This window comes from Geotrypetes seraphini, chromosome 2 (assembly GCF_902459505.1).
Source record: "Geotrypetes seraphini chromosome 2, aGeoSer1.1, whole genome shotgun sequence".
In the NCBI taxonomy this organism is placed as follows: Eukaryota; Metazoa; Chordata; class Amphibia; order Gymnophiona; family Dermophiidae; genus Geotrypetes; species Geotrypetes seraphini.
In genome coordinates, this window is record NC_047085.1 from 362415447 (window position 1) to 362438084 (window position 22638).

The following is a 22638-nucleotide window of genomic DNA, read 5'->3' on the forward strand; positions in this document are numbered from 1 at the left end:
TCCTGATAAAGCTGAGACAGGCAACTTCCAATACGAGGAAGCTCCAACTGACTCCTGACGTCATTACATCTTCTTAGGAGCAGCCGCTGCTCAGGAGTTAAGAGGCCTGGGGTCATCTGGGATTTGAAGAGTTGTATCTAGGGCAGTAGTCCTGGGAGTATCTCTGATAGAAAGAACCTGAGGAGCCCTGATGAAACCTGCGGGAAGAACGAAAATTACTACAATCCCTGCCCACTAACCAACGAGACCTATTCACTGGGAGAGACTTAGGATGGCGTTCAGCCACACTGGTAATAAGGTCGTCCAGGCCCTTACACAAGAGAAGATGGCCCTTGAAAGGAAGTTTGCTCAGAGCAGCCTTAGAGGAGGCGTCCCCTGCCCAATTACAGGATCCGCATAAGCTGAGACCTTGCCAAGAACTCAAATGAGATCATAAAGGGCATTTGCTACATAATCTACCCCATCCATCATCAGTGGTGGACAAGAAGGAATTTCCACATAAGATGCACCTCGCAATCTGGAATAACAGACATGCGTTGTAAAGGAAGCAGCCACCGCCGCCTTCAGCCCCAAAGTTACTACTTAAAAACATAATGTCCATTTTTTAACATAATGTCCATTGTAAGATTCTGAGAATCCCTAAGCATCACACCCACCTCACTAGGGAGGGCTGTACGCCGGATCAACTGTGCCACACATTATCCACTTTAGGCTGTTCCAAAACCTGTTGAAATTCAGGAGCCAAAGGATAAAGTTTCAACATAGCTTTAGAAGGACGCAAAGAGCTTTCAGGAGAATCCTACTGCCCAAGAAGCTGTGGATGAGCAGGAGAAAAGGAATATAGTACCTTAGAAAGTTCATAGTCTTAAATGCGCGAGACAAACGCGCGCCGACAATTCAGCGCAAGACTTCAGCGCGCCATAGGAAAACCTTCTTTTAAAGGGCTCCAACGGGAGGTGTTGGTGGGGAACCCCCCTCTTTACTTAATAGGGATCGCGCTGGGGTTGGGGGGGAGCTTGGGGGGTTGTAACCCCACATTATACTAGAAACTTAACTTTTTCCCTATTTTTTAGGGAAAAAGTTAAGTTTTCAGTATAATGTGAGCAGTTACACCCCCCCACACCCCCAACACGGCAGCGCGATCCCTATTAGAGTGGGGGTTCCCCCCACATCCCCGGTCAGAGCCCTTTAAAAGGTTTTCCTGCGGCTTGCTGAAGTCTTGCTCTAAATTGTCGGCGCTCGTTTGTCAGCGCACATTTGTCTCGCACGCTTTTGTCCCGTCACCCCTTAGAATGGTCCAGAACCAAGGTTTGAGAAATGGAAGAAGGAGGATCCAACTTAAGCTCCTTGAGAACATCCTCAATGAGAAAGGAAACTGAACTATGCTGAAAGAGCCTGTGAACCATAGGGTCATCCCCCAAATCGGGACTTGATGGGTGACTGAGGTTACTAGCCCCGACAATAGTATCGTCAGAATCTAAAATGGACGCAGTATCAGGAGACCGCAGAAGCATCACAACTGAATGGAAACTGACACGATCGAAGTCCACCAGGGCCGGACAAGATGGCTCCTGAACAGGAAGCTTCGCCATGGGTGGAAGAGGCCTAGACGTCTCCGCCGCACCCATCTGCTACACCAAATGCGCTGGGTCCATTAAAAAAAAAAAAAAACTTTCCAGAGAAGCCAAATAAATTCTGGTGAAAAGTCACATCTGACATCCATGGTAGGGAGCTGTTGAGACCCATGCACTCCACTAAAAGATTCCCCAGACTCGGAACGCTGGTGTTTCGCACCAGAAGCCAATAGAGCCGCAGGATGAAAATCTTTCCCAAAGTCAAGGGCCCAGGTCAGCGCACCAGCCCGGGAGACTGTGGAGGAGGCCAAATCCAAAGTTCTTTCTCCCTCCTCCTCTTAATAATTTTCACAGAAGAAGCGTTGCTGATGTGCGAATTGTGGGTTTTTCTGCCTTGTTCTGGAACTCTATGCCTGTGGAATGTTTAGTACTTCTCTTTGTGGACTCTGCTGATCTTTCATGAGCAGTTGTGCTGTGCTGTAAACCAGGTCGAAAGTGTAGTGAGATTATATTGCTTGGTTTTTCGAGGGGCTTGTGTTGCGTTTGCATTTCTTATAAGACTACATTAGAGATTTAGTTCTCTGCTCTCCTCTGCCAATTTTTACTATTATGATTTTACTATTTAATCTTTTTTACAGTAATTTCCCTGTCCCCTTGCTGGACAGAAGTTATAATTTTGCAAGCCAGACTTAGACGTAGCATAGGTACAAATTTTACAGAAGAGAAACAAAGTCAATGTGTAAAGTGGTAGAGCTGAGGAGAATCTTGCTGAGTAACCCTGGTGTGTGTGGGGGGGTGCACCTTGGAGGGAGCCTGGGCATCCCTTCCATAACTGCTGTACCTGTTTAATAAATGGTGGAGGATGGCAAAGCCAAACCAGCCAAAGAGATTCACTGCTTGAGCCCCCTACTCTTTCTCAAGCTGCCTCAGAAGTTGGTAGAGAGCATCAGCCATGCATTCATGGGACAACAAGCATCAGCAGCTACAAGCACCACAGACTGCCTTACTCCTGAGAGTTTCAAGTTTTATTAAAATTTTAATGTATCACAATATCATTAATTCAAAGCGATTTACAATTAAAACCGGGTCTTAATTATTAACTAAAACCAACACAGACGGACATGACGTACCAATACATAAGGGAAGTAGGGAGAACTACAATAAGTATAGTAAAGGATACATACAAGGAAAATACAAACGGAGGGTAAAAAATTTTAAAGTATTGATAAAAGTATAATAGAAAATTAAGAACTTTTTTTTTTTTAAATTCAATTTCTCCAAACCTAAAACAGAGGACTCGTGAGTTTAAACAACGAATGGGATCAATAGACTCCGATAATTAGGTCTTAAAAGCATCCTTGTACAACCAGCATTTTAACAGTCCTTTAAATTTACTTAGTGATTTTTCTTCCTTAATAAATGATGGTAAGGAGTTCAATATTCTGGGTGCTGTAACTGCAAAGATCGTATCTTGTCTTGTATTTATTATACTAAGTGATGGAATTACTAGGTTTTTGTCCTCTGATCTCAAACTTCTAGTAGGAATATATGGAATAATGTACCTTTCTAAAAATGATGGAGCTTTAGTTGTTAATATGTTGAATGCTAATATTGCTAATTTGTAGGAGATTCTGTGAACAATTGGAAGCCAATGAGCTTCTTTGAGAAGAGGAGTCACATGATCAAATTTTTTCCTATTCGTTATAATCTTAATTGAGGTGTTTTGAATTAGTTGTAATCGACGGATTTCTTTAAGAGCTACTCCTTTTTAGAGCGAGTTGCAATAGGGTAGGTGGGAGGGTGGCATGGGCAGCACATCCCTTCAGTTGATGGGACTTTGGTATCCCTTCCAGCAAAGGTATGACTTAACAAGGTAAGGTAGAGGAGGAAATGCATGGCTCACCAATCCACCCATGGTCCTTCCCAAAAATGGACTTCTGGCTACCTCCCTGGTGACAACTCAATATGTGAAGTCCATACATGGATTCCATTGGAAGCAAGAGTTCGCTTACCATTCACAGTGATACAGAGGAAAATGCCAATAATGAACTCTGCAATCTGCAATCGGTCTGAGGAGCCATAAAGAAGCTCAAGACCCTTATGGAACATGTCAAGTGCTGCAAGCCTGTTGTTCAGCTTTAGAAGAGAATGCCCAGCCCTGTAATAGCCCTGTAACAAAAATATTTTTTAAAAAAGCATTTATAGAAACAGTATTTTTCACTTAACATACGCTAAAAATTATTTTAAGCATATTTTTACTTACTTCCTCCTTTACAAAGCCGCACTAGCATTTTTAGCACCGGCTGCTGCGGTAAGAGCTTGGACGCTCATAGGAATTTTATGAGCATTGGAGCTGTTACCGTGGAGGCTGATGCTAAAAATACTAGCGCAGCTTTGTAAAGGAGGAGATTTATTTTTTATCAATTTTTAATAACATACTTAGAACATTTTACATACATTATAATGAACAAAAACAAACACTCTCACAACCCTTCCCCCCAAATCTGAAACCCAAACCTTGGGGATATTCCCCTATATCACTTCAGAAGCAGCCTAACAACACAACTAATGAAGAATAGACCAGAGTGACTTGATGTTTCCAAGCTCATTAGTCAAATTATCTGCCTGTGCATCTCTGATACATGCACAAAGTTGTGGGCAGAAATTTGGGCACGATTTTAGAATCTGGGGGTATATGACCAAACAGGGTTGACTCAGAGTCAACCCAGAAGAGAATGAACATTTTAAGAGTTTGTGAGTGATGTTGGGAAAAAATTTACAGGCAGATTTCTGTCCTCTATAGATTTCCAGAGGAAAAGAAGAACCGATCTATGTCTCAGTAGAAGAAAGATCTGAGGGCTATGTTTGATTTATTTGACAACTGTGATTACTTTTGGGTTGAATGCTGAGCCTGAAATGGATGTCACTGGTTTAATTTTGGAGTTCTATGATTGGCTGGATGAAGATCAGATGATTTTTTTGAAAAAATGATAAACAATGAAAAAATCTAGCACTGCCATGCACAATAGTGGGACTGAAACTATAAGTTGGACACTACATTCAGTCATGTGAAAAAATTAGGACACCCCATAAAATATTCAGTTCTTTCTTAAGAAATGTTCACATATTGATCTTTTTTTAAATTTATCTCGGGAAAAGAAAGTGATGTAATTGCAGGTAAACAACAAAGTCTATGTATTCTTAAAGCAACAACCAAAACATAGGGCTCCTTTTACAAAGGTGTGCTAGCGGTTTTAGCACTTAAGCAGGCGGTAGTTTTTGGCTAGCACACGCTAATCTTGTGCATGCACTAAAAACGCTAGCGCACCTTCGTAAAAGGAGCCCATAGTAATTTTAATAAAAGTGTTTTATTAAAAAGAAGTAGTTGTTAACTGACAGAGACTGGTTAGCAGTTCAAACTGGGTTTTAACAAAGGTTTCCTACCTGTGTGCGCCACTGGAATGCAAAAATCTCAGTAGTACGTATGACATAAGTTTGGAACGAATAAGTGAAATTCAAAAGTTTTAAAAATATTTTTAGCATTTCAAAACTGTGAAAATGTGTTAATTTGATGCAGTTCAACTTAGCCAAGTGTCTAGAATGAATTTTATTATTTTCATATGTAAATGAGTGCCAGTGTGTTTCTCATCCCCTTTTGGATGGAAATTCAATCATTCAATGCCTCTAACATGGCAGTTTCAGGTCCAATTTCAGCGGGAAGCTCCTCATTCTTTTCAGTTACCTCAGGTGACCTAACCCCTGTTCTGGAAATACAGGGGCAAGGTATGTCAGGGTCCCCTGCTGGGGCAGGGAGTCCCTTTGGGGCTGCCGGGGTTCTTTCCCTCTGGATTTATGTTAGCACTTTGTAAAGCTTATGTGTTGGCGGCAGGAGATTCCGTATCCACTCCAGGGGTCTCAGGGGGGGGGTTACCCTTGACGTCTTCCCCAGTGCGGCCCCACACAGCGGCAGTTTTGCCCCCCTCTACTCCTCGCTCATTCAAACGCCCAAGGGTCTCTTGGGATGAGGATGTTTTCCCAGAGGAGCATGAGGTGATTGATGCGGACCTGGACCCTTGGGGAGAATTCCAGGATCCTCTTGGGGGGCCGGATTCCGCCGGCGAGGAGTTCAAGCACCCTCCAGCCAGCGAAGATGTGTCTGTGGTGCGCATTTTTCAGTGGGAAGAGCTCCATGAGTTAATCCTTCAGGTTTTCTCCGTTTTGCACTTTGAGGACCCCATGTCGGAGCCCCTGCGTACGTTGGACCTCTTGCTTAAGGGGATTCATGCTGCTTCCTGCTCTTTTCCTATGCATCAGGATATTCGGGACATCATGCTCGCACAGTGGCAGGTGCTGGAAGCCCCTTTTCGATTTGTGCGCTCCATGTCCCGCCTATATCCCATTCCGGAAGGGGATAGAGATACTCTGAAGTCGCCTGTAGTGGATGCGGTGGTCTCGGCCTTCTCTAAGTGGCATACCGTGCCTGTTGAGGGCGGTGCAGCCTTGAAGGACCCGGAGGAGTATAAGTTGGAGTCCCTCCTTAAACAGAGTTTTGATGTGACAGCTCTGTTGGTCCAGGCGGCTATGTGTGGCGGGCTGGTGGCTCGGGCATGTTTGCGTTGGGCCCAGCATGTACTTGATGATAAATCTGAGAATTGGGACTTGATAAGGCAAGAAGTTGCCAAAATTGAATTGGGTGCTTCTTATCTCTCGGATGCCATGTATGACCTCTTGTGAGCATTTGCCAAGTCTCTGGCCTTAGGAGTGGAAGCACGCCATACCTTGTGGCTTTGCACTTGATTGGCGGATTCAGCGTCCAAAGCTAAGTTGGCAAAGTTTCCTTTTAAAGGATCTTTCTTGTTTGGTGAGGACCTGGACAAGTTGCTTCAGACTCCCTGATCCTAAAGTGCCTCATTTGCCTAAGGATAGGCCTAGGCCGCTGGCTCGAGGCGGCGCTGCTCATGGGTGTGATTTTCTGCGTTTCCACTCTGGTCGAGGGGCTGCTTTTCAGTCTCCTGGGCTCTCAAGAGGCAGGTTCTTCCAGCGCATGCAGTCCTTTCGTGGGGCCCACCAGGGTGCAGGTAGCGCCCCCGCTGGGTTCCCTGATGCCCGTCCTACACAATGACTCCTTGCTGGCGCCCGTCTTGGTTCCAGTGGGCGCCTGGTTGAGAGACTTTTATCCATAGTGCGCAGACATAATGTCCGATCAGTGGGTTCTGGAAGTGATCTGGGATGGCTATGCTCTGGTGTTCACCAGGTCCTTGCCAGACCATTTTCTCGCTTCTCCCTCACAGTTGGCATGGAAGCAGCAGGCCTTTCACCAGACCCTTCAAAGACTGTTGGATCTTCACGCGGTGGTTCCAGTTCCCCCGTTGGAGTGGGGCACAGGTTGGTACTCAATTTACTTTGTGGTGCCAAACAAAGAAGGGAAGGGACCTTTCGACCCATTCTGGATTTGAAGGTGGTCAACAGGGCTCTTTATGAGCCTTCCTTTTGAATGGAAACTCTGCGGTCTGTGCTTCTGGTGGTTCAGCCAGGGGAGTTTCTGACCTCTCTAGATCTGACCGAGGCCTACTTATACATTCCTATTCGGGTCTCCCATCATCGCTTCCTGCGTTTTGCGATCTTGGGGCAACAGTATCAGTTCTGTGCACTTCCCTTTGGTCTGGCTACGGCTCTGCGGACGTTCACCAAGGTGATGGTAGTTGTCGCAGCAGCGTTGCGTAAAGAGGGCATTCTTGTTCATCCTTATCTGGATGACTGGTTGATTCAAGCCAAGTCGTTCCAGCAGAGCACTCGGGTCACGGCTCGGGTGGTGGAGTTTCTGCAGTCGCTGGGATGGGTAGTCAACCTTGTAAAGAGCCGGTTGTCTCCATCTCAGCGCCTGGAATATCTTAGGGTCCTGTTCGACACCTCCTTAGGGAAGATCTTTCTTTCGGAGGCCCGGGTAAGCAAATTGCAATCTTAAATTCGCCTGCTTATGGCATCCCGGTGTCCTTGGTTGCAGGATTGCCTCCAAGTCTTGGGGTCGATGGCGGCCTCCCTCAATGTATAGAAACATAGAAATAGACGGCAGATAAGGGCCATGGCCCATCTAGTCTGCCCACCCCAATGACCCTCCCCTACCTCCAATGACCCTCCCCTGTAGTGAGGTGGTCATGGGTCCACATGCATCCTCTTCAGTATGCTTTTCTTCGGAGGTGGTTGCCTCAGAGGCACAGTCTGGATAACCCTGTTCCGCTTCTTGGCTTAGCTCGGGGCAGTCTTCGCTAGTGGCTTCAGACTTCCCATCTTGTACAAGGGGCAAGTCTGTATCAGCCGCAGTGGACGGTGCTGCTCATGGATGCCAGTCTTCTCAGTTGGGAGGCTCAGTGTCAAGGTCACTCAGCTCAGGGCACCTGATCTACGGAGGAGGCTTCTTGGTCGGTCAATGTTTTGGAGACCAGAGCCATCCGTCTGGCGTTGCTAGCCTTCCAGTCCTTTCTGCTGGGCAAGTCAGTCAGGATTCTGTCAGAAAATGCAACGGCGGTGGCCTATGTCAATCATCAGGTGGGCACCAGGATCACTTTGGTAGCGCAAGGGGTGACTGCTTATGGTCTGGGCAGAGTCGCACCGTTAAGAGATCTCAGCAACCCACGTAGCTGGAGTGGAAAATGTTCAGGTGGACTTCCTAAGTCGTCACGTGTTAGATCCTGGAGAGTGGTGTCTAAGCCCTGTGGCCTTTCAGTTGATAGTGCAGTCTTGGGGTCAGCCCCTCATAGACCTGATGGCCACAATTGTCAATGCCAAAATTCCCCGCTTCTTCAGTCGTTGCAGAGATGGTCAGGCCGAGAGCCTGAATGCTCTGGTTCACACATGGCTCTAGGCGCCTGGGCCAATCAGGCCTTAGGCTTAGTGGGGATGGGCGGACCCGCTAAGCCTAAGGCCTGATTGGTCCAGGCTTCTAGAGCCTGGGCCAATCAGGCCTTAGGCTTCGCGGGATTTGCCGGGAAGAGGCAGGCCCGCCTCATTTCGACGAGTCGGGCCTGCCGGATGGACGGGCAAGACCCATCTGGCCAACAATTAAAGGTTAGTTTGGTGGGGAAGAGGTTTGGGGGCTGTTAGCATGGGGGGAGGGGTACGGAGGGGGGGCGTCTTCCGGCAGGAGGGATTGGGCACCCTCCTGCCGGTGATCGATAGTGGGGGTGGGGTGGGGGCATCTTCCGGCAGGAGGGGTTGGGCACCCTCCTGCTGGCGATCGGTAATGTCTGGGGGGGGGGGGGATCTTCCGGCAGGGCACAGAGAGATCCCTTGCCGCGATAAGTATAGCGGCCGCGTCTACTTACAATGTAGACCAGCATTTTGCTGGCCTACATTGTAAGCGTCTCTTCCTCTACTAGGGAGACGCGTAGGGCCGCCTAGGTTCGCCTAAGGCCCTTAGGCGAACTTAGGCGTCTTGCGGGCCTCCCTAGGCTCCCAGAGGCGCCTTCAATATAGGCGACCTGCCAGGGGAGCATTTTTTTAAAAAACATGCATCCCGACTGGCTGATTAGACAGCTGTAGGACGCCTACAGCTGCCTAAAATCGGGACGCACTTTGTAGAATCAGGGCCCTAGTGTATGGAATCCAGAAGGGATGTAAGAGAAATATACGTTAGACAGGTTTTTTTCATCCTTGATGCAGCCCTAATGGAGCGTGAAACATGGTCATGTCCAACACAAGTTTTTAATCCTCTCAAGTGTTTCAGTGTTGTAGCAATAATTTATTCCACTTTCACTGATCATTCCTTAGTTGGTCTGCTCCCTTACTGCACAGATATGGCATTGCTTAGATCTTCATTAATCAATAGCAAAGTACAGTAAAACCTTGGTTTGCAAGCATAATTTGTTCCAAAACCATGCTTGTAATCCAAAACGCTCATATATCAAAGCAAATTTCCCCAAAAGAAATAATGGAAACTCAATAATTTGTTCCACATCCCAAAAAGCAATGTTACTTACCGTAACAGTTGTTATCCAGGGACAGCAGGCAGCTATTCTCACTAGTGGGTGATGTCATCAGACAGAGCCCCGGTACGGACGTCTCACAAGCACGTGTTGCTTGTAGAAACTTAAAAGTTTCTAGATGCCCGCACCGCGCATGCGCCGGTGCCTTCCCGCCCGGAGATCCGGGCGTGTCTCCTCAGTTCAGGTAGCTAGCCTGAGAAGCCAACCCAGGGGAGGTGGGTGGGACGTGAGAATAGCTGCCTGCTGTCCCTGGATAAAGCAATGTTACTTACCGTAACAGTTGTTATCCAGGGACAGCAGGCAGATATTCTTTACGCATGGGTGACGTCACCGACGGAGCCCACGGTACGGACCTTTTTACTAGAAAGTTCTAGTTGGCCGCACCGCGCGTGCGCGAGTGCCTTCCCGCCCGACGGAGGAGTGCGTGGTCCCCAGTTAGTATAAGCCAGCTAAGAAGCCAACCCGGGGAGGAGGGTGGGACGTAAGAATATCTGCCTGCTGTCCCTGGATAACACCTGTTACGGTAAGTAACTGTGCTTTATCCCAGGACAAGCAGGCAGCATATTCTTTACGCATGGGTGACCTCCAAGCTAACAAAGAGGGAGGAGGGATGGTTGGCCATTAGGAAAATAAATTCTGAAGTACAGATTGGCCGAAGTGCCCATCCCGTCTGGAGAAAGCATCCAGACAGTAGTGAGTAGTGAATGTGTGAACTGAGGACCAGGTGGCCGCCTTGCAGATTTCCTCAATGGGTGTGGAACGGAGGAAAGCAACAGAAGCGGCCATAGCTCTTACCCTGTGGGCCGTGACAGCACCGTCTAGTGACAGACCGGCCCGAGCGTAACAGAACGCGATGCAAGCTGCAAGCCAGTTGGATAGCGTCCGTTTAGAGACCGGTCGACCCAAACGATTCGGGTCGAAGGTCAGGAAGAGCTGAGGGGACAAGCGGTGAGCCCTTGTACGATCGAGATAGTAAGCCAGGGCACGCTTGCAGTCAAGACTGTGCAATGCCTGTTCTCCGGGATGTGAATGAGGTTTCGGGAAGAACACAGGCAAAACAATGGACTGGTTGAGGTGAAAAGCTGAGACCACCTTTGGAAGGAATTTTGGATGGGTGCGCAGAACCACCTTGTCATGGTGAAAAATAGTGAACGGTGGATCGGCAACCAGTGCATGAAGCTCACTAACCCTCCTGGCAGAGGTGATGGCAATGAGGAAAAGAACCTTCCATGTCAGAAATTTGAGCGAAGTTGTGGCAAGTGGCTCAAAGGGAGGTTTCATGAGGGCAGACAAAACCACATTCAGGTCCCAGACGACCGGAGGAGGCTTCAGAGGTGGTTTGATGTTGAAGAGGCCCCTCATGAATCGGGAAACCAGAGGGTGAGCCGTGAGAGGTTTTCCTAGGACAGGCTCATGAAATGCCGTGATGGCACTGAGATGGACTCTGATTGAGGTAGACTTGAGGCCTGCGTTGGACAGGGAGAGTAAGTAGTCCAGAACAGTTTCCACCGCTAAGGAGGTGGGATTGTGATGATGGCGGAGGCACCAAGAGGAGAACCTGGTCCACTTCTGATGGTAACATTGGAGGGTGGCCGGTTTCCTGGAGGCGTCCAAAATGAGACGGACAGGCTGAGACAGATTTCCTGAAGAGGTCAGCCCGAGAGAAACCAAGCTGTCAGGTGGAGGGAAGACAGATTGGGATGTAGTAGAGACTGATGTTGCTGTGTAAGTAGAGTAGGAAACACAGGCAGAGGAATGGGCTCCCTGGAGCTGAGTTGAAGTAGAAGGGAGAACCAGTGTTGACGAGGCCACCGGGGAGCTATGAGGATCATGGTGGCTCCGTCCCTGCGGAGTTTGGATAAAGTCCGCAACATCAGAGGTAGAGGAGGAAAGGCATAGAGGAACCGATCCGTCCAGTCGAGAAGGAATGCATCCGGGGCCAGACGATGAGGAGAGAAGAGTCTGGAGCAGAACTGGGGCAGCTGATGGTTGTGAGGAGCTGCGAATAGGTCCATCTGCGGAGTGCCCCAGCGAGCAAAGATGGAGTGGAGCGTGGGAGGATCCAAAGTCCACTCGTGAGGTTGAAGGACGCGGCTGAGATTGTCGGCCAGGGAGTTCTGTTCGCCCTGGATGTAGACCGCCTTGAGGAAGAGACTGCGGGCCGTGGCCCAGGTCCAGATACGAAGAGCCTCCTGACAAAGGAGGCGAGATCCTGTGCCGCCCTGTTTGTTTATGTAGTACATGGCGACTTGGTTGTCCGTGCACAGGAGCAGAACCTGAGGACAAAGAAGGTGCTGGAAGGCCTTGAGAGCATAGAACATGGCTCGTAGTTCTAGAAAATTGATGTGATGTCGACGCTCCTGTGGGGTCCAAAGACCCTGGGTGCGTAGGTCTCCCAGGTGAGCTCCCCATGCATAAGGGGAGGCATCCGTGGTGATGATCATGGAATGTGGGGGCAGATGCAACAGAAGGCCCCTGGAAAGGTTTGAGGAGTTCAACCACCATTGTAGAGATCGCTGAAGAGATGATGTCACAGAGATGGGATGAGAAAGAAGATTCGAGGTCTGTGACCACTGGTCGGCCAGAGTCCATTGAGGTGTCCTGAGGTGGAGTCGTGCTAAGGGAAGCACATGCACCGTTGATGCCATGTGTCCCAGGAGGACCATCATCTGTCGAGCTGGGATGGTGTGATGAAGAAGCACCTGATGACAGAGGTGGAGCAGAGTCCGTCGACGATCGGAGGGGAGGAATGCCCTCATTAGTGTGGTATCGAGAACTGCTCCGATGAACTGAAGGCGCTGTGTGGGAAGCAGATGCGACTTGGGGTAGTTGATCTCGAACCCCAGTAGATGGAGAAGAGAGATGGTATGTTGAGTGGCTTGTAGCACAAGAGGAGACGTAGGAGCTGTCACTAACCAATCGTCCAAGTAGGGAAACACTTGGAGGTTGTGAGACCTGAGGAAGGCCGCCGCCACAATGAGGCATTTGGTGAACACCCTGGGTGATGAAGCGAGGCCAAAAGGTAGCACCTTGTACTGATAATGGCGATGGTGCACCTGGAATCGCAGGTAGCGACGTGAAGTTGGATTGATTGGTATGTGAGTGTAGGCCTCTTTGAGGTCCAGGGAACATAGCCAGTCGTTGTGAGAGAGATGAGGGTAAAGCGTGGCAAGGGAGAGCATTCTGAACTTCTCCTTGACTAGACACTTGTTGAGGTCCCTGAGATCGAGAATGGGACGAAGGTCTCCTGTCTTTTTGGGTACCAGGAAGTAGCGGGAGTAGAATCCCTGACCCCTTTGATCTGGAGGTACTTCTTCGATGGCATTGAGAAGGAGGAGGGATTGAACCTCCCTCAGGAGGAGGGGGGTTTGAGTTGAGAGAGAAGCAGACTCGACGGGAGGATTGTCTGGCGGAAGAGTCTGGAAGTTGAGGGAGTAGCCGTGGCGGATGATGTTGAGGACCCACTGGTCCGATGTGATGACCTCCCAACGGCTGAAGAAAATGTGGAGCCTGCCTCCGATTGGCTGAGGAAGAGGCAATGAGGGTGGAAGACTGGCTAAGCCCTGGAGAGAGGAGTCAAAAGGGCTGAGAAGGTTTGGCAGGAGGAAGAGGCTTTGCAGGTTGATTAGGCTGGGCACGAGCCTGGGTGTGTTGGTGCTGGCGGGCCCGCCTAGGTTGCTGTGCAGGTGGGTTGAGCGGTCTGGCAGAGAACCGGCGTTGATATGATGTCTGCGGTCTATAAGGACGAGCAGGAGGAGTCTTTTTCTTTGGTTTAATGAGAGTATCCCATCTGGTCTCATGGGCGGAGAGCTTCTGAGTGGTGGTATCCAGGGACTCTCCGAATAGTTCATCTCCCAGACATGGGGCGTTGGCTAGACGGTCCTGATGGTTGACGTCTAGATCAGAGACCCTGAGCCAGGCCAGGCGGCGCATAGCCACAGCGATGGCAGATGCACGGGAGGAGAGCTCAAAGGAGTCATAGACAGAGCGCACCATGAACTTCCTCAGTTGAAGCAGGCTGGAGATGTGCTGCTGGAAAAGAGGGACCTTGTGCTCCGGCATGTATTTTTGCATGGAGGAGAGTTGCATTACCAGATGTTTCAGGTAGAAGGAAAAATGGAAGGAGTAGTTGTTTGCCCTATTGGCAAGCATGGCATTTTGGTAGAGCCGTTTGCCAAATTTGTCCATAGTTTTTCCTTCTCTGCCAGGAGGGGTGGAGGCATACACACTGGTGCCCTGAGTCTTTTTCAAGGTGGATTCTACCAGGAGAGACTCGTGGGGCAGTTGGGGTTTATCAAAACCTGGGATTGGTATGACCCTATAGAGACTGTCCAATTTACGGGGGGCCCCAGGGACAGTTAGCGGGTTCTCCCAATTTTTATAAAAAGTTTCCCGTAGGATATCGTGAACAGGTAACTTTAGGAACTCCTTGGGAGGTTGATCGAAATCCAGAGCCTCCAGGAAAGCTTGTGACTTTTTGGAGTCAGATTCCAATGGCAAAGACAAAGCCCCTGACAACTCCCTGAGAAATTTAGAGAAGGAAGATTGTTCAGGTTTGGAAGTGGTCTCGGGTGCGGAAGGCTCTTCGTCCGACGACGATGCATCCTCCTCGGTACCGGGGGGGGATTCTTCCCATAGGTCCGGGTCTCTGACATCGGTGGTTGCGTGTCGAGAGACCGGAGTGGACGGGTCGGCGTGGTGAGTCTTAGACAAAGACTTGCCTGAGCGTACCGAGACATTCCCTGGCGATGTAGACCTGTGTCTGTCCCGATCCCGGGAAGAACGGTGCCGGTCTGGGTCTTGGGAAGACCGGTGCCGGTCCGGGTCATGGGAAGACCGGTGTCCTGCTCGGTCCCGAGGAGGATCCGTCGTCGTTAAGGCGACTGGCTCGTGCGGTGCCGAGAGAATGGGCATGGAAGAGTCCATAGGTACCAATGGAGTGGATACCGGTTGGACGGTGCGGGGCTCGGGCCGGTCTGGTACCGAGAGCAGCGGTGCCAAGATAGATGGTAAGAGCTGCTGAAGTTGCTGGTGGAGTTGCTCTTGCAACTTGTCCTGGAGGATGGCCGCAATGCGGTCATCCAGGGGAGGCACCGGAACCACTTTTTTCTTTTTTGGTTCCTTGGGTGCCGCTCTACACTCCGGCGATGAGGGAGCCGATGACGAGGCACTCACCGATATCGGAGTGGAGCGTTTCTTGGCCCGGCGTGGAGCCGAGAGGACTGGTGCCGTCCCCGAGGTGGGAGGGCGCTCAAGGGTGGAAGGCTTCTTAGCCGGCTTACCTGGCGCCGGAGGCGCCGACGTCGTCTCAGGCGGCGTCGAAGTGGTCGGTGTCGATTTCGACGGTGCCGCAGATGAAGATGTCGAATCCATAGACGGGCCGGTGCCGAAAAGTAAATTCTGTTGGATTTGACGATTCTTCAACGTGCGCTTTTTAAGAGTGGCACAGCGGGTGCAGGAGTCCGCCCGATGCTCAGGTCCCAGACACTGCAAGCACCAATTGTGTGGGTCAGTGAGGGAGATCGGGCGTGCACACCGCTGGCACTTCTTAAAGCCTGGTTGCGGGGGCATGAATGGAAACACGGCCTCCGCAAAATCAAACCCCGAGGCCTGGATCGTGGCAATAGGCCCCGCCGGGGTAGGAACGAAAAAATAAAACAAAAGAAAGGTTTTTTTTTTTTTTTTTTTGGAATTGGGAAGAAAAAAGTACCCGAAGGTGAAAAACCGAAAAAAATAACGCGAGCGGGAAGGCAAAAGGAGGATTTCAACTCTGTTGAAAAAACACACGTCTTCTTCGCTCCGCGGAAATGAAGAAACTGGGGACCACGCACTCCTCCGTCGGGCGGGAAGGCACTCGCGCACGCGCGGTGCGGCCAACTAGAACTTTCTAGTAAAAAGGTCCGTACCGTGGGCTCCGTCGGTGACGTCACCCATGCGTAAAGAATATGCTGCCTGCTTGTCCTGGGATAACAACTGTTACGGTAAGTAACATTGCTTTATCCCAGGACAAGCAGGCAGGTATTCTCACTAGTGGGTGACCTCCAAGCTAACCTCAGTGGGATGGAGGGGGAGTTGGTGACTTAAGAGAATAAATTTTTCAATACTGTTTGGCCAAACTGTCCATCCCGTCTGGAGAGAGTATCCAGACAATAATGTGAGGTGAATGTGTGAACCGAGGACCAGGTGGCAGCCTTACAAATTTCCTCGATTGGTGTTGATCTGAGGAATGCTACTGAGGCTGCCATTGCTCTGACCTTATGGGCTGTGACCTTACAAGGAAGTGATAATCCAGCCTGGGCATAGCAGAAAGAGATGCAAGCCGCCATCCAATTAGAGATGGTGCGCTTTGATACGGGTCTTCCCAACTTATTAGGATCGAAGGAGACAAAAAGTTGAGGAGTGGTTCTGTGTGGCTTGGTGCGATCCAGGTAGAAAGCCAAAGCACGTTTACAGTCTAGAGTGTGAAGGGCCGATTCTCCGTGGTGAGAATGGGGCTTAGGGAAGAATACTGGAAGTACAATGGATTGATTGAGATGAAATTCGGAGACCACCTTAGGCAGGAATTTCGGGTGAGTGCGGAGGACCACCTTGTCATGATGGAATACTGTGAATGGTGGATCCGCCATCAATGCCTGGAGTTCGCTGACTCTGCGAGCGGACGTAAGGGCTACAAGAAAAAGCACTTTCCAGGTGAGATACTTAAGAGGGGCCCTGTTGAGTGGTTCAAACGGGGGCTTCATGAGACGGGAAAGGACTACATTGAGGTCCCAAACTACTGGGGGTGGTTTGAGAGGAGGGTTAACATGGAAGAGTCCTTTCATAAATCTGGCGACCACCGGATGGGCCGAGAGGGGTTTCCCTTGTAGGGGCTGGTGGAACGCCGCAATAGCGCTCAGGTGGACTCGTATGGATGTAGACTTGAGCCCAGATTGAGATAGGTGTAGGAGATAGTCCAGCACGGAGGATAAGGAAGCTCGCTGAGGTTCCTTTGATTTAGAAATACACCATGAGGAGAATCTAGTCCATTTCTGGGAGTAGCATTGTCGAGTGGCGGGCTTCCTGGAAGCTTCCAAGACCTCCCTCACTTCTTGTGAGAATTGGTGAGGGGTTACGTTGAGAGGAACCAAGCTGTCAGGTGGAGAGACTGCAGGTTGGGATGAAGCAGTGATCCTTGATGTTGAGTAAGTAGTGAAGGAAACACTGGAAGTGGTACTGGTTCCCTGCTGCTGAGTTGAAGTAGTAGGGAGAACCAAGGTTGTCTGGGCCACCGAGGAGCTATTAGAATCATGGTGGCCTGTTCGAGTTTCAGCTTGACCAGAGTCTTCTGGATCAGCGGGAATGGTGGGAACGCATATAGAAATCGTTTCCCCCAGTTCAGTAGAAAAGCATCTGCCTCGAGGCGATGAGGAGTGTAGATCCTGGAGCAAAACTGAGGCAGTTTGGAGTTGTGGGGAGCCGCAAAGAGGTCTATCTGCGGCGTCCCCCACTGTGTGAAGATTTGGTGAAGGGGGCTGGAATGGAGAGTCCATTCGTGCGGTTGTAGCAGACGACTTAGTTTGTCTGCTAAGACGTTGTTCTCCCCCTGAATGTAGACAGCTCTGAGGAAGGCGTTGTGGCGCACCGCCCAGTCCCAGACTCGTAGAGCTTCCTGGCAAAGGAGGGCCGAGCCCGTGCCTCCTTGCTTGTTGATATAATACATGGCGGCCTGATTGTCTGTGCGAATGAGGATCACCATGTCGTGAAGTAGGTGTTGGAAAGCTTGGAGCGCATTGAAGATGGCTCTGAGCTCCAGTAGATTGATTTGATGTAGTCTTTCCGCACTGGTCCAGAATCCTTGGGTGCGGAGACCATCCAGGTGGGCCCCCCATGCATAGTTCGACGAATCGGTTGTGAGAACTTTCTGATGGGGGGGAGAGTGCAACAGCAAACCTCTGGATAGATTCGAAGAGGTCATCCACCAAAGTAGAGACTGCCGAAGAGCAGGTGTGACTAAGATGTGTTTGGTTAGTGGATCGGACGTCTGATTCCACTGTGATGCCAGGGTCCACTGGGGGATCCTGAGATGGAGTCTGGCAAAGGGTGTCACATGTACTGTGGAGGCCATATGGCCCAGGAGCACCATCAGTTGTCTCGCCGGTAGGGTTTGGCGTTGCAGAGGCATGAATGCTCGGAGTCGAGTGGTGTCCAGGACCGCCCCGATGAAGGGGAGGGACTGGGTGGGTTGTAGGTGAGACTTGGAAAAGTTGATCTCGAAGCCCAAATTCTGGAGGAAGTAGGTTGTAGCCAAGACCGCCGAAGTGACCTCTGGGGCTGACGGGGCCTTGATGAGCCAGTCGTCGAGGTATGGGAACACCTGTAGAGCCCTGTCTCGGAGTGCCGCAGCCACTACCACCAGGCACTTTGTGAAGACTCTGGGGGACGAAGAGAGGCCGAATGGTAGCACTCGATACTGTAGGTGCAGATTTCCCACCCGAAATCTGAGGAACTTTCGGGAGGCCGGGTGAATGGGGATGTGAGTGTAGGCCTCCTTGAGATCCAGGGAGCATAACCAGTCGTTCTGCTCGAGGAGGGGGTATAGAGAAGCCAAAGTCAACATGCGAAACTTCTCTTTGACCAGAAACTTGTTGAGGGCCCGAAGGTCTAAAATGGGTCGCAGGTCGCCCGTTTTCTTCGGGACGAGGAAGTACCGGGAGTAAAACCCTCGGTTCAATTGGTCTGACGGGACCGGCTCGACAGCCCGAAGCTGAAGTAAGGTTTGGACTTCCTGAAGAAGAAGGGCGGTCTGTGTCGAGCTTGAAGGATACTCTCTTGGAGGATGGTCCGGGGGGACCCGATGGAAGTGAAGAGAGTATCCTTCTCTTATGATGGTAAGGACCCATAGGTCCGTGGTTATGGCCTCCCATCGATGGTAAAAAAGATGGAGGCGGCCCCTTATGGGAGAGGCTGAGGGGTGCAGAACGGTGTCGGTTATGCTCCCCGGAGGGGAGTCAAAAGGGCTGGGGAGCCTTAGGTGCAGCCGGTGGCTGAGGTTTTTGCTGAGACTTCTGGGGAGGTTGTCTCTTCGCAGGTTGTCTCGCAGCAGGCGTTTGTCTGGGCATGTAACGCCGCTGGTAAATCAGGGGTGGCCTGGAAGGTCGAGACTGTTGAGGTTTGGGTTTGGGCCGCAGGATGGATTGAAAAGATTTTTCGTGATCCGACAGCTTCTTGGTAACAGTTTCGATAGACTCATCGAACAGGTCAGCTCCCGCACATGGTACGTTGGCGAGTCTGTCTTGGAGGTTGGGATCCATATCGATTGTACGGAACCATGCCAGGCGACGCATGGCTACCGCGCTTGCGGCAGCACGTGCCGAGAGTTCGAATGCATCGAAGGAGGATTGCATCAGCTGGAGGCGTAATTGGGAGAGGGAGGCTACCACTTCCTCGAACTCGAATCGAGCTTGGGTGTCTATGAACGGAGTGAACTTGCGGAGCACCGGCAAGAAGAACTCCAGATAGGAAGAGAAAAAGAAATTGTAGTTCAGCACCCGTGAAGCCATCATGGAGTTTTGATAGAATTTTCTACCAAATTTGTCCATCGTTCTCCCCTCTCGGCCCGGCGGTACAGAGGCGTAGACCTGAGAGGGATGAGAGCGTTTAAGAGAGGACTCGACCAGAAGGGATTGGTGGGAGAGTTGAGGGCCCTCAAACCCTTTATGGTGCACGATGCGGTATCGAGCATCGAGTTTGCTGGGAATCGCCGGTATGGAGTACGGTGTTTCGAAACACTGCATGAAGGTCTGATCCAGCAATTTATGCAGGGGGAGCCGAAGCGACTCCGTTGGAGGGTTAGGTAAATGCATGGTGTCCAGATACTCTTTGGAGTATCGGGAGCCCGTGTCAAGGGTCACATCCAGATCATCCGCCATTTGTCGGAGGAATGATGAGAAAGACAATTGATCCGCCAGCGTCGGTCTGTGGGACGGGCTGGAGGAGGAAGAGGCCTCCGGATCCATGGACATCGGGGAGTGGCAAGGAGAATCGGGTACGGGTGTCTCCTCGTACTCCGGTCCCTCCGGGGGGGACACCTCTGATGAGGAGTATCCCATACGTTGCAGTTTTTTCTGCGGTGACACCTCCGAATGGCGTGAAGAGTGCCAGGATGAGTGTCTTGATCGGTGCCCGTCTCGGTGGAGGGACGGAGATCGGGATCGTCTGTGCATCGCATGGTCTCCCGAGGCCCCCAAGTGGATAGGGCTGGAAGCGGTGGATCGCAACTGGGGTTGTGATGCGGATTCTTGCGATGCTACCCAAGTCTGGTAAGGAGTACGGAAGAACTCTTCCTGACTATGCCCAGGGCTTTGAGTATCGATCGGAGGTCTGGTCCCATGTTGGCGCGGAGGCGTAATGGGCTCTAATGGCGGCATATCGGTAAGCGAGGCTTGCCGCGTGGGCATCGCCGCCCTCCCCCGTTCGTCCTCGTCGGTTTTCGAGGTCGAACGGCGTGGAGGAGGTGGAGGGGGCGGACCGCCCCTTTGGACCGGTACCGGGAGGTCACCCTGTATGGCAGCGATGAGCCCGGGTCCGATGGTCTGCATGAGCTCAACGAATTGAGCTTCCAGCATGGACCGTAGCGAAGCCGATAAGGAGGGATCCGCACCGAAAGGGGGTCCTCCTGCACGGTCATCGCGCTCCTTCGAGGTCGAGTGCTTCTGCTTAGTAGCTTTCAGCACTTTGATGACCACTGGTGGTACTGTGGAAGGAAGAGGTACCTGAACCGAGGAGACCGGGGCAGGCACCGACGTCGAGCTCGTGGATGTTGTCGGGATGAACGATGCCGGTTTCACCACACTCGATGCAGGAGGGGTCGATACCGGTTTCGCCCGAACCGGGGAGGTATCAGATGAAGTGGAGGCTGAAGGATCCTTAGCTGCGTCCATCTTGAACATCGATTCCCACAGTAGGCAACGCCGTTTGAATGAGCGTGCCGTGAGGGTAGAGCAAGGCCTGCACGATTTCGGAATGTGGTCAGGACCCAAACACTGCAAACAGCGCCGGTGAGGGTCCGTGAGTGAAATCGCGCGTTGGCACTTGCTGCACTTTTTAAACCCGGTGATTGGCCGGGACATAGGCCGGAAAATCTCCGCCGCGAGGTCGAAGCCTGTGGGCCTGAGCCACGTGGCCGGCCCGTTCGACCCGCCGGAGGAAATAATCTTCTTTTTTTTTTTTTTTTTTTTTAACTGAAAAAGAAATGTACTGTTAACTGTGATTAAAAGAAAGCGAAAACGCGGACAAGGAAGGCAAATTTAACTGAATTCAGCTAGCGCATGATGAAGTTGAACTTCTCAGCTCCGCGGAAAGAAAAGAAGTGAGGAGACACGCCCGGATCTCCGGGCGGGAAGGCACCGGCGCATGCGCGGTGCGGGCATCTAGAAACTTTTAAGTTTCTACAAGCAACACGTGCTTGTGAGACGTCCGTACCGGGGCTCTGTCTGATGACATCACCCACTAGTGAGAATACCTGCCTGCTTGTCCTGGGATAAACTTTAATATAAAATACTGTATGTACTTGTATTGCAAGACCTCACTCGTTTAAAACAGTCACTACACTCCCGCAGCGTCAGAGAAGAACCATCAGTTCATTTGTGATGGTGTGACGCATGTACTGTACACTGTATGTACTCGTATTGCAAGACCTTGCTTGTTTAGAACAGTCACTACACTCCTGCAGTGTCAGAGAGAGAAAAACCATATGCTATATGTACTTGTATTACAAGACATTGCTTGTTTATCAAGTTAAAATTTAATAAAATGGTTTGCTTGTCTTGCAAAACACTTGCAATCCAAGGTTTTATTGTATTTTATTTGCATGAAATATTTTCAGAGCACATCGTCACATGTTATACCACAGGTACCTTGAAATATGATCGATCATGGTGGATGCTATCCAGTGCAGCATAGTATGCTTCTATCCATTTCTCAAGATTGTAAAAAGCATTTGATCTATTGCAGAATAAGACAGCCAAATCTTTATTTGAATCACTGCAAAAATACAAAATAATGTTTGAGTAATTTAAGACATTTAAAACTGTAAGGAAACAAATTTGTCAATGAGAGCAATGCACATTAGGGCAATTCTGGAATGATAAAGAAACAAAAACAAATGCCACTATTTAAACCCTTACGAGATTCTATTGCCTACATCTCTGGTTTCTGACCCTTCTTTGGGGAGACACCTAACTAATCCAATTTTAAGAATATTGGAAACTTCAATGGATGAAGCCATCTCGTACTCCACACTTCTGGTGACTTTTGTCTTTCAACAAGATAAAGAGGCTGTTTTTTCACCTTTATGGATTCTAAGATCTCCATGTTCCCAGATGTTTCAAAACTAACTCAGACTAGAAGGAAAGGGTTCCTGCAATTTAGCCAATTCATACTGTCTTTGGGTGCTAAATTTCAGCTTAGATACCCTTGTAAATGTTTGATCCTTTTGGACCAACATTCATATATTTTTTTTCACCCTGTTCAGTTACGGTTTTTCCTAGAGGGGAAAGGAGTTGTCCCTCCCAGTACCCCCTTAACTAGAAGATGTAACACCGCTTTGTTGTAGTAGTATTGTATATTTTCTTGATATTCATCAATTCCCATGATATAATGTGAATTGCTTTTCTCATATTGTGGACTTTATTAGAGAGACTGTTTAATTTATAAGGAATTTTGTTTATTTTTAATTATGTGTTAATCTCTCTTTTCTTTATATATATATACTGGAATGGTATATTTATAAAATCAATCAATAATAAAAAAAAAAAAACTATTTTATTCCCTTTTATAAAGTCGCAAAGCAACAGCACCAAAGCCCATTAATTCCCAATGGGCTTTGATGTGATTATCACAGGCCAGTGCTGTAAGACCCTACCTTTTTGTCTAGTCACTCTCTCAACCCTTCACCAGCATCAGTAAGTAATCCTATATGAAGATTTATTGCAACACACTGTATGTAAACCCTATACAGTGCTCCCCTGCGAATTCGCGGTCCCGGTCATTTGCGGTATTTTCCGACTGCGAATGACCGGGCAGGAGAGGGCTGTCGGAGAGGC

The 22638-nt window shown here is 49.8% G+C and overlaps 1 protein-coding gene across 3 annotated transcripts in view; it reads right to left on the reverse strand.

The window, feature by feature from the left end:
• Positions 1 to 22638, reverse strand: part of TRANK1 (tetratricopeptide repeat and ankyrin repeat containing 1) — a 258846-nt gene that overhangs the window by 197907 nt on the left and 38301 nt on the right. For all 3 annotated transcript variants that reach the window (XM_033930525.1, XM_033930526.1, XM_033930523.1), the window contains exons 3-4: positions 21451 to 21577; positions 3587 to 3743 (exon numbers count right to left, since the gene is read on the reverse strand). In XM_033930525.1, the coding sequence (XP_033786416.1) occupies positions 3587 to 3743; positions 21451 to 21577 (284 nt within the window). The remainder of the gene's footprint in view (positions 1 to 3586; positions 3744 to 21450; positions 21578 to 22638) is intronic.